General features: G+C 44.4%; 1 protein-coding gene across 3 annotated transcripts in view; it reads left to right on the top strand.

The window, feature by feature from the left end:
* Window positions 1-12,350, top strand: part of CLSTN1 (calsyntenin 1) — a 91,879-nt gene that overhangs the window by 38,190 nt on the left and 41,339 nt on the right. For all 3 annotated transcript variants that reach the window (XM_032758847.2, XM_032758848.2, XM_032758845.2), the window contains exon 2: window positions 10,471-10,593. In XM_032758847.2, the coding sequence (XP_032614738.1) occupies window positions 10,471-10,593 (123 nt within the window). The remainder of the gene's footprint in view (window positions 1-10,470; window positions 10,594-12,350) is intronic.

The following is a 12,350-nucleotide window of genomic DNA, read 5'->3' as shown; positions in this document are numbered from 1 at the left end:
GTTTGTTTGGGATTCTGATGAAGAAACCCTTAAACCTGTGCATACAGAGATTCTTTGGAAGTGTTCAGTCTTTGGGAAAAAAAAATAAGAGTAATTAAAAAATCTGTTTTACAGCTGGGTGCAGTGGGTCATGACGCCTGTAATCCCAGCACTTTGGGAGACTGACCCAGGTGGATCACTTGAGGCCAGGAGTTCGAGACCAGACTGGCCAACATGGTGAAACCGTGTCTTCACTAAAAATACAAAAATTAGCCAGGCACGGTGGATCACCTGAGTTCAAGAGTTCAAGACCAGCCTGGCCAACATGGTGAAAACCCCTCTCCACTAAAAATAACAAAAATTAGCTGGGAGTGGTGGCACACATTGTATTTTTATTGCACTTCAGCCTGGGTGACAGAGCAAGACTCTCAAAAAAAAAAAAAAAGAATTTATGACTAGAGACCCTCAGAGATAATGCCTTTTTATATTTTGATTTTAAGACTGTGAATATTTTGCCTGTTCCAAATGCTTTTTTGAGGAAAAAAAGAATCAGCTGGAGATTTTAAACTTAAGAGTTTAAGACACTTTTCTACCCATGTCATCTTTAACAAGGGCCTACTAGCTCGCCTTTGGAAATTAACTAGCAGGAATTTAAAATCAAAGCCTGAGAACTTGGAGCATGCGAGGACACCTGTCGCCACCTGCTGGCAGTATTCCTTAATTGCAGGTTCTTATGATAGACCGAGGTTTAAAAGTTGAATCTGCAAATGAAACATGTAACATCATCTAGGATTTATAGATGAGACGCCAACAGTCTCTTGAAATATTTAGCTGTTGTTTTTTAAGGGCAGACGTGACCAACCTACGTGTCATGATAAGAGGCACACATCACACTCTTGTTTGAAACAGTGGGTTTCTTTTTTCTTTAGAGATAGTCTTGTTCCCCCTGGGGCTGGACTGCAGTGGTGAGATCTTGGCTCACGGCAGCCTCTAACTCCTGGCTGAAACATTCGTCCTGTCTCAGCCTCCCGAGTAGCTGGGACTACAGGCATGTGCCACCATGCCAGCTAATTTTTTTTTTTTTCAAGATGGAATCTCGCTTTGTCACCCAGGCCGGAGTGCAAGTGACACAATCTCTGCTCACTGCAACCTCTGCCCCCCAAGTTCAAGAGATTCCCCTGCCTCGGCCGGGCACGGTGGCTCACGCTTGTAATCCCAGCATTTTGATTTGAATTGCAAATAATACTAACCTAAGCGTTGTCATTACTTTTAAAATCTAAGTTTCTAGAAGTTTAAATTTTTACTCAACACAAAAATGACCTGTTTCACACTATTAGCTGCCCAACAAACTGTTTAAAAAACTAAATATTCTTTGTTAAAGATCAGATTGCAAGAAATGTTTTCCATGCTCTTATTTTAAAAAACAAGATTCTGACATACATAATGAATCTAAATCAAAATTCACAAATAGTGGCTGAAATTCTGTCAACTTTCAGCCCAATACAATATAAATCAACAGTTATAATGCATAAACAATTCAAAATTAAAATTTATGGTGGAAATGTCAAGTCACAACTACTACACATTACTACTGATGGGTTCCACTATACTTCAGGCACAGTAGATGTGCACATCTGATAGACTGCTTAGAAAATTAAAGCTATCAAAGCTATAAATAAAGAATACATAAATATGAACATGGCGATGTAGAAGCATTAGAGCCGTTAAAAAAAGTGAATAAGCTGGGCGTGGTGACTCAAGCCTGTAATCCCAGCACTTTGGGAGGCTGAGGTGGGCGGATCACCTAAGGTCGGGAGTTCAAGACCAGCCTGACCAACATGGAGAAACCCCATCTCTACTAAAAATACAAAATTATCTGGGTGTGGTGGTGCATGCCTGTAATCCCAGCTACTTGGGAGGCTGAGGCAGCAGAATCGCTTGAACCCAGGAGGCGGAGATTGTGGTGAGCCAAGATCACGCCACTACACTCCAGCCTAGGCAACAAGAGCGAAACTCCGTCTCAAAAAAAAAAAAAAAAAAAAAGAATAAGATGTGATGTAAACACATCTGATAGTTCTGTCTGTAAGCCACTTTCCACTGATTTATAACGCTATGGTTTTATAATTCTTTTAAAAAGGAAAATTTTTCTACACTGCTGCATTCAGTATCATTGTACATTCTCGACTACAGTGCAATCTTTAAATCCTCTAGCAGAGCTTGACATATCTCGTCAGAATTTCCCCAGCAAGTCAGCTTGTCATATTTTCAGCAGCCTTTAGTGGTTCAGTAGCCTTGCGAAGCTCCTTAATAACTGATGATAACGCTTCTGGGTTAATTTCTTGTTCACAAAGCCTTACACAAATAGGAATTTAAGCCAGCATTCTAAATTCTTGAAATCTCAAGCAGAATGTGTGATTAGTACAGGTTGGATACTCCTAATCCCAAAACCTGAAATGTGAAATGCTCCAAAATGCGAAACTTTTTAAGCACCGACGTGACACCACAGCGGAAAATCCCACACCTCATGTGATGGATCAAAGTCAAAATGCAGGTGCACAACACACAGTTTATTCAGCATCCTGTCCATGGTCTCCCGCACCGCATTCAGATTCGCTGCCACGGCTACTTTCCATGGCTGAGGCCAAGGGAGGCAGGAGAAGCAGTTTAGTTTGTTTTTTAAAACCTCTTAGAATGCGATGAAATGAATCAGGTATAGACTTTCGACGTAGGTGACATGTTCCTAGACTTGCGGCCAGTAGTCTCTTGTCTTTGCCATTTTTTTGTGATGATGACAGAAACATCGGTCACTTGTTTCTATAAATGTTTTATAATGCAAATTGAATGTGATGAAATATTAAAAATATCACTCATTAAATATTTAAAAGTTCAGTCTTTGGAACTGGCCAGATCTCATTCTACTGCCAGCTTAAGAGCGATTTAGAAAATTTGAATTATAAAATTGGAATACTGGGAACATAGTTACACAGTTATTTTTCCACTGAACCCTTAGCCATTCAGCTGCAGGCCTTTCCATCCGGGCAGCAGAAACACACATTTTACGTTACTACTCATCATGGGTTTTCTGTAATGCGTTCTGCCTGGTATTTTTACATCCTTGTTGGGTTAAATAAAGACATAAATTCATTTAGTTTAAGTCTCAGGAGTTTTATGGACTCAAATATTAGAGGAATATTTAGTTTCAGTATTTATAATACTTGTAATTTTATTAATAAAACCTTAAAGTATGAAGCCAAATTGGAATCACATATTAATTTGATTAATGGCAAATTGAACTAGCAATTTTTGCTTTAAAATGAACGATTGGAGGCCGGATGCTGTAGCTCATGCCTGTAATCCCGGCACTTTGGGAGGCCAATGCAGGTAGATCACCTGAGGTCGGGAGTTCGAGACCAGCCTGGCCAACATGGTGAAACCCCGTCTCTACTTAAAATATAAAAAAATTAGCCGAGTGTGGTGATGCACGTCTGTAATTCCAGCTACTCAAGAGGCTGAGGCAGGAGAATCGCTTGAACCTGGGAGGCAGAGGTTGCAGTGAGCCCAGATTGCACCATTCATTGCACTTCAGCCTGGACCACAGAGTGAGACTCCATCTCAAGAAAAAAAGAAAAAAAAAAAAAAAGAAAGTGAAAGATTGGTAACAAACAGTGGAGTTTTTGGAGTCCTTTCTTTACAATGGACTATTTTACATCCGTAACTCCAAGCTTCTTCCAGCCTACATCATAGCATGGTTTATTTTCAAAGATACCTGAGCTGGATGTTGTGGCTCACACTTGTAATCCCAGCACTTTGGGAGGCCGTGGTGGGAGAATTGCTTGAGCTCAGGAGTTTGACACCAGCCTGGGCAACATAGTGAGACTTCATCTCAACTAAAAAAAAATTTTTTTTGTTTTTTGAGACGGAGTTTCGCTCTTGTCTCCCAGGCTGGAGTCAAACTCCATGGTTTCTCCATGTTGGAGTGGTGCGGTCTTGGCTCACTGCAACCTCCACCTCCCGGGTTCAAGCGATTCTCCTGCCTCAGCCTCCTGAGTAGCTGGGATTACAGGCACCTGCCATCACACCCGGCTAATATTTGTATTTTTGGTAGAGATGGAGTTTCACTGTGTTGGCCAGGCTGGTCTTGAGCTCCTCACCTTAGGTGATCGGCCCGCCTTGGCCTCCCAAGGTGCTGGGATTACAGGCATGAGCCACTGCACCCCTCCTAAAAATTTTTTTAAAAAGATAATCTGGAGAGGATGTTGAGTTTCAGTGGTTAGATGAAATGTTCAACCTGATTGCAAAGTGAAGTTATTCTCTCAGGGAGCCCTTTCAGACCTAATGCTGGTGCAGCCTGTGTGTAAAGCTCCTACAGACAGCCTCACACATAGCTCCTGCTGGCAGACCCCCCGCTGCTCCAGGGAGGGTTGCAGGAGAAGGGTGCTGTGCCATAGCCAGCCTTATTCTCTCTCTCTCTTTTTTTTTTTTTTTTGAGACGAAGTCTCTCGCTTCTTTCCCAGGCTGCAGTGCAATGGCGTGGTCTTGGCACACTGCAACCTCCGCCTCCTGGGTTCAAGCGATTCTCCTGCCTCAGCCTCTCGAGTAGCTGGAATTATAGATGCCTGCCACCACACCCAGCTAATTTTTTTTTTTTTTAGTACAGATGGGGTTTTACCATGTTGGCCAGGCTGGTCTTGAACTCCTGACCTCAGGTGATCCACCCGCCTTGGCCTCCCAAAGTGCTAGGATTACAGGCGTGAGCCACCGCATCCGGTCCCTTATTCTCTTCTTAGCCAATCTCTTGTTTCAGAGCAGCCTATGGATGGGGGGAGAAGACGGATTTCAAAGACACTTTTATTTTTGGTCTTTATAGTCTGGGTTTGATTTCATATTAAGTCCCTCTGTAATCTAACCTTCCGTAGCTTAACCTTTTCCAGACTGATGTCTTTTGACCTGTTGGTTTCATGCGTTGCCTCTAGATTTTTAGCTCTCTTTCTCAGAACATCCACCTGGAGAAACCAACAAAAATAAAAAAACACCTTCGCAGTATCTTTTGAATTCCCAGCTCCAAAGCTATCTTCTCCATGAGAGAATTCATAAATCAGGGCAGCTGATCTGATTTGTACATTCGAGGTTTCTTATATACTCACTCATTTCCCAAGTAGTTCCTGCATGTGTGCTAAGCATAATTCCAGGTACTGGAAATTAGAGAATGAAAAGGCCACTTTCTCACAGTCTGTGTGTGTGTGTGTGTCTGTGTGTGAGATATACTGGGGAGGAGAAATAACACCACCACCTTTTGATACTTACTGAGTGCCAGACAGTCTTCTGAGCATTTTACATGTAATGATCTGTGATTGCACATTTAATCATACAACAACCTATGAGATGGGGACTATTATTGTCCCCGTTTTATAGATGAGGAAGCAAAGGCCCTGAGGTCACAGGCCCTTTGGAGCCCAGGCAGGACCCACCCAGGCCACTGGGCCCCGGGCTCCAGTGCCCTCCCCTGCCGTCTTCTCCCCGGGTGTTGGAACAGAGGGACAGAGCGAGGGTGGTGAGAGCAGCAGGAAGGACCTTTTCAACAGAGAGCCCGAGTGAGATAATGAGTCCCTGAAACCCTGGCAGGATGCGAGAGGGCAGAACTGTAACAATATTAAGACATTATTTGCCATTTTCTCATCCTCTTAGGCCGCACTGTGGCATTTTCTAGAGACTATATGAAGGGGAGCAAGGCAGCACGCTGAGTGCAGGGGAAGCGGGGGTAGAGACGAGAACCCAGGTGTCTTTTGTGAAAGCAGACAACAAAGATTTGCAAAAACAGAAAACTGTTGCCACTCTTCTTAGTAAGCTTTGTTTTCAAAAAGTTATTTTCATAAAAATATTGTTTATGTGAATGTATTATATAATGTGTTTGGTTTTTAAATGAGTTAATAAGTATTAAAATTATCTTTTTTGTTGTTGTTTTTTGAGACATAGTCTTGCTCTGTTGTCCAGGCTGGAGTGCAGTGGCGTGATCTTGGCTCACTGCAACCTTTACCTCCTGGGTTCAAGTGATTCTCCTGCCTCAGCCTCCTGAGTAGCTGGGACTACAGGCGTGTGCCACCACGCCCAGCTAATTTTTGTATTTATAGTAAAGACAGGAGGGTTTCACCATATTGGTTAGGCTGGCCTTGAACTCCTGACTTCAAGTGATCCGCCTGCCTCGGCCTCCCAAAGTGCTGGGATTACAGGCATGAGTCACTGCTCCCAGGCTTTTTTTTTTTTTTTTTTTTTTTGAGACAGTGTCTCGCTCTGTCGCCCAGGCTGGAATGCAATTGGCGTGACCTTGGCTCACTGCAACCTCTACCTCCCGGGTTCAAGCAATTCTCCTGCCTCAGCTTTCCAAGAAGCTGGGTCTACAGGTGCATGTCACCACACTTGGCTAATTTTTGTATTTTTAGTAAAGACAGGAGGGTTTCACCATGTTGGCCAGGCTGGTCTCAAACTCCTGACCTCAAGTGATTTGTGTGGCCCACCTCCCAAAGCGCTGGGATTACAGGCATGAGACACTGCTCCCAGGCTGGTTTTAATTTTCAGTGTAGTAAATGCTGATAGATGATAGATAGATAGATAGATAGATAGATAGATAGATAGATAGATAGATAGATGCTGATAGATGATAGATAGATAGATAGATAGATAGATAGATAGATAGATAGATAGATGCTGATAGATGATAGGTAGGTAGGTAGGTAGATAGATAGATAGATAGATAGATAGATAGATAGATAGATAGATAGATGATAGATAGGTGGGTGGGTGGATAATCAACTGACTGACCAATCCATTTAAACAAAAGCTATTTGGGCCCCTCAGTAACTTTTTGGTGTACAGGGGTTCTGAGACCCCAAAGCTGAAGACCCATTGTTGGAGAAGCTTCCCTCTGGCTGCTGAGTAAGTCCCGGGATAAGGACAGGGAGGCTGGTTACTTGGCTTTTGTGACCTTTCAGGTGAGCAGGAAGGAGGATAAGAAATGGCTGTGTCTGAGTTTGTGTGTATGTGGATTTTTTTTCTTTTAATGTAAACTACAGCAAAATTTCCCCGTCTCTACCATTTTGAAGGGTTCAGTTCAGTAGCGTCAATTACATTCACACTATTGTGCAACCAGCCTCCAAACTCCTTTCATCTCACAAAACCGAAATTTTATACCCATTAAACAACGACTCCCCGGGGTCTGGATTTATTTAGAAAGTGAAGCCAGAAGGATTTGCTATTGGCTTGGATGTGGTGTGTACAAATGTCTGGTAAATGTTTCATTAATTAGAGAGGAGGCAGCAGCTTGGCGCGGTGGCTCATGCCTGTAATCCCAGCACTTTGGGAGGCGAGGCAGGCGGAACACGAGGTCAAGAGTTGGTAGACCAGCCTGGCCAACATGGTGAAATCCCGTCTCTACTGAAAATACAGAAGCTGAGCGTGGTGGTGAGCTCCTGTAATCCCAGCTACTCGGGAGGCTGAGGCAGGAGAATTGCTTGAACCCAAGAGGCAAAGGTTGCAGTGAGCCGAGATCGCGCCATTGCATTCCAGCCTGGGTGACAGAGCAAGGCTCCATCTCAAAAAAAAAAGAGAGGAGGCAGCTTTGTTCTGGTCTGTCTTCCTTCCAGATGCAAGCCTTCACACGCCTACTCTGAGCCTTACACGTGAGCGTGAGCCCCCCTCCCTGGGTGCCACTCTGGGGAAAGTGCAGGTACAGCAGAGGTAGCATCACATCCTGGAATGTTGCACGAAGATCCTTCTGGATTGACTCACACTTAACAGAACCTGAGTGGTTCATTCAATAAGTAGGCCCCGTCTACTTGGAAACAAAGTTTTCAAGCCATTTCTTTCCATCTTTTCAGATCAGCTTAATCGAGGAGTCCCCTGGTTCATTCATACTCTGAGGTTATAACGGAAGCTGTTAACCCTCCTAAGGTGAACATACAAGGAAAATGGAAAGATTTGAGCTGTGGAACAGCGCCCCCAGTGTGCGTGTGGAGATACTGCGGGCTCAGGGAGGGATTCATGGCCACCGGGAGGACGTCTGACATCAACACTCAGGAGACGAGCCCCAGGCAAAGCAAAGTAGACAGGGGCTAAATGATCATCTTCTCAGGGAAGTGAGGTCAGCAGCGGCCAGAAAAGCAAAAAGTAGCAGTTCTAGTAGAGTCCCAATCAAGAAGGGACAAGATAGCACTTCTCCAGTGATCTGGGCCATCACCGTGTGGAGGGTGGGGGTGTCCCTGGTTTACGAACGAGGAACTTGAGATCAGTTTGTCAGTTTGTCAGAGGCATTTGAACCAGAGCGACTCCATCTTGAATAGGGTCTGGGTGAAATAAGGTTGAGATCTATCGGGCTGCATTCCTAGGAGGTTAAGGCATTCTAAGTCACAGGATGAGGTAGGAGGTCAGTACAAGACACAGGTCACAAAGACCTTGCTTATAAAACAGGTTGCCATAAAGAAGCCGGCCAAAACCCACCAAAACCAAGACGGGGACGAAAGTGACTTCTGGTCATCCTCACTGCTCATTATACACTAATTATAATACATTAGCATGCCAAGAGACCCACCAGCACCATGACAGTTTACAAGTTACTCTAGGTGGTCTAAAAGGGGGAGGAGCCCTCAGTTTCCAGGAATTTCCCATATCTTTCTGGGAAAACTCATGAATAATCCACCCTTCGTTTAGCATGTAATCAAGAAATAACCATAAAAATAGCTGACCAGCAGCCCTCAGGGCTGCTCTGCCTGTGGAGTAGCCATTCTTTCTTCCTTCACTTTCTTAATAAAGTTGCTTTCACTTTACTGTATGGACTTGCCCCAAATTCTTACTGCATGAAGTCCAATAACACTGTCTTGGGGGCTGGATTGGGACCCTTTTCCAGTAATAAGTTAATGTACTTAAGGTCACACAGCTCATAATAGAGGGAGACTGGAATTGGACCCCAAGCCTAACTCCAAAGTGGATTATTCTTTTTTTTTTTTTTTTTTGAGGCAGAGTCTCACTCTGTCGCCCAGTCTGGAGTGCGATCTTGGCTCACTGCAACCTCCACCTCCCAGGTTCAGGCGATTCTCCTGCCTCAGCCTCCCGAGTAGCTGAGATTACAGGTATGCGCCACCACACCTGGCTAATTTTTGTATTTTTAGTAAAGACAGGGTTTCAACATACTGGCCAGGCTGGTCACAAACTCCTGACCTCAGGTGATCTGCCCTCGTTGGCCTCCCAAAGTGCTGGGATTATAGGCGTGAGCCACCATGTCCGGATGGATCATTCTTAAACACTCTTGTTTTCAGTCAGGTGGTGGGTTTTTCTGAAATTCTGCATTTAGTTTTATTTTAATACTTTATTGTGTTTTGCATCTTTGCTTTACATTATTGTTTGTAATACAAATTTAAAATTAATATTGGGCAGCTGGGTGCGGTGGCTTAATGAGTGAGTGAGCTGAGATCCTACCACTACATTCCAGCCTTGGCAACAGAGAAAAAAGAAAAAAATAGTAATACTGGGGCCAGGTGCTGTGGCTCACGCCTGTAATCCCAACAGTTTGGGAGGCCAAGGCAGGTGGATCACTTGAGCCCGGGAGTTCAAGACCAGCCTGGGCAACATGGTGAAACCCTGTCTGTACAAAGAGTAAAGAAAAAAAAGTCAAGTATGGTGGTGCACACGCGTAGTCCCAGCTACCTGGGAGGCTGAGGTGGGAGGATCACCTGAACCTGAGAGGTTGAGGCTGCAGTGAGCCATGATTACACCACTGTGCTTGCTCTGTCAGCCTTGGTGACAGAGCAAGACTCTGTCTCAAAAAATCATAAAGAAATGAAAATACCTTTCTTTGTAACTTTTCAGTGATAGGCTGAAAACAGAGATAGTCTTCCCGTAGCCATCAGTCTTTTTTTTCTTGATTTCTAGAGCAATTTATTTCTTATTTCTTGTTGCTTCATGGATTCAGATAATTTCTACCTTACTTATTTTGGAATTTAGAATTTCATCTCACTTGGGTCTTGATACCAAATTTTGCGACAGAACTGTGAGCACTGTGTTCAAGCCTAATGAGAGTTTTATTATTATTTATTTTTATTTTTTAGTTTTTATCTTTTTTTGAGATAGTCTCGCTCTGTCACCCAGTCTGGAATGTAGTGGCGCGATCTTGGCTCAGTGCAAGCTCTGCCTCCCAGATTCACGCCACTCTCCTGCCTTGGCCTCCCAGGTAGCTGGGACTACAGGCGCCTGCCACCACGCTTGGCTAATTTTTTGTATTTTTAGTAGAGACGGAGTTTCACCGTGTTAGTCAGGATGGTCTTGGTCTCCTGACCTCTTGATCCGCCCGCCTTGGCCTCCCAAAGTGCTGGGATTACAGGTGTGAGCCACCGTGCCCGGCCGAGAGTTTTATTATTTTAATAGCAGGTGTGTGTCTTCAAAAGTAATGGAGTTGAAAATAATATTTCTAACCTCGTCTATTTTTTTCTTTTGTTTTAAATGCAGTTAACAAGCACAAGCCCTGGCTGGAGCCCACCTACCACGGCATAGTCACAGAGAATGACAACACGGTGCTCCTCGACCCCCCGCTGATCGCACTGGACAAAGATGCGCCTCTGCGATTTGCAGGTAGGAACGGGGCTTTCACTGACTCTTGATGAATTGGGCCTGGTCAGGAAGCATTCCGCACATACCATTTGGATAATGCTGAGCGTTTCTGAAAATGTCTCCCTAGCTGAGGGTTATTTCTAGCGTCCTTTGTACCATGTTTGTTTTTTTTTTCCTTTTAATAGTTGGGGTAGCTGACAAAAAGGCCTGTTCTTATAATTGAAAAACAAACTGTTTAATTTAATTGCATCATTTTTTTCTTTATCTTAATGTAGCCAGATAACACCTAGACCAGTGCATCCCTGGCTCTAGTGTGCACACGGAGTACCTGAGGAATGTAGAGACAGCGGGTCTGGGAGGACCTGAGATTCTGCCTTTCTCACCTGCTCCTAGATGCTGCTGGTGCTGCTGGTCCTCAAGTGACATGGAGCCAGAGAATCACAGCACCAGGGGTTCCTTGCATTACCTAGATTTCAATGACCTGAGAAGACTTATTTGACGAAGTTGAGCAGTCTTTATAGAGGAATGCTTTTGGCATAGATTTTACCTTCAGTGAATTTTTAACTTGAGTTACTTCATAAGATTGTAGCCTCTGTCTTTATAGAGACAAACCTGTAGCATTGCTTTGGAGATTTTCATACTGTAATAACCGTCTACATTGCTAACATTTAATAGCATTTTCCAAGTCAGGGCTGTTCTGGCTTCACGTTGGGTCCTTAACTGGTAGAGAATGGGCTGTGTCACCTTTTTTCTGCTTCAGAGTTGGAATTGACATTGTAAAGTTAATTTTTAAGAATTGTTTTCACATATTTTTCCAGATCAAATCTTCTCCTGCATGGCTGGGCACAGTGACTCACGCCTGTAATCTCAGCACTGTGGGAAGCTGAGGCAGGAGGATTGCTTGAGTCCAGGAGGTGGAGGTTGCAGTGAGCTGTGATTGCGCCACTGCACTCCAGCCTGGGCAACAGAGCAAGACCCCATCTCAAAAAACAAAACAAAAACTTTTCATATTAAAGAGTGTTCTGGCTGGGCACGGTGGCTCATGCCTGTAATCCCAGCACTCTGGGAGGCCGAGGCAGGTGGGTCACAAGGTCAGGAGATTGAGACCATCCTGGCTAACACGGTGAAACCCCATCTCTACTAAAAAAAAAAAAAAAATTAGCCGGGCGTGATGGTGAGCGCCTGTAGTCCCAGCTACTCGGGAGGCTGAGGCAGGAGAATGGCATGAACCTGGAAGGCGGAGCTTGCAGTGAGCTGAGATTGCCTCCCAAAGTGCTGGGATTATAGGCGTGAGCCACCACGCCCAGCCAATAATGCATGCACTTACAAAGCACGCATAGCAGTGTCCCAGGCACTATTCTAAGTACTGTATAAATATAAATTTGTATTTAATCCCCAATAACCATAAGATAATAAATACGCTTTTCTGCATTAAAGGCAGGAAGCGGAGGCACAGAATAGTTAAGCTATTGCTCTGGGCGTGTAGCTCGTCAGGGGTGCAGAGGCAGGGCTCCAGGCCAGGCGGGACAGCTGCCTGCTACATCTGTAACTGCACAAAGTTCACAAGGAAGTAGGAAATGAAATGTACGTCGAGTGTTAACTTTGAAGGAAAAAGTCTTATCAATGAAATATCTTTTTTTTTTTTGTTTGAGACGGAGTCTCACTGTTGCCCAGGCTGGAGTGCAGTGGCGCGATCTCGGCTCACTGCAGGCTCCGCCCCCTGGGGTTCACGCCATTCTCCTGCCTCAGCCTCCCGCGTAGCTGGGATTACAAGTGCC

The sequence above is a fragment of the Hylobates moloch genome, unplaced genomic scaffold (assembly GCF_009828535.3).
Source record: "Hylobates moloch isolate HMO894 unplaced genomic scaffold, HMol_V3 SCAFFOLD_9, whole genome shotgun sequence".
In the NCBI taxonomy this organism is placed as follows: Eukaryota; Metazoa; Chordata; class Mammalia; order Primates; family Hylobatidae; genus Hylobates; species Hylobates moloch.
The sequence above is the reverse complement of the archived record's forward strand: the minus strand, read 5'-3'. Positions and strand labels throughout refer to the sequence as shown.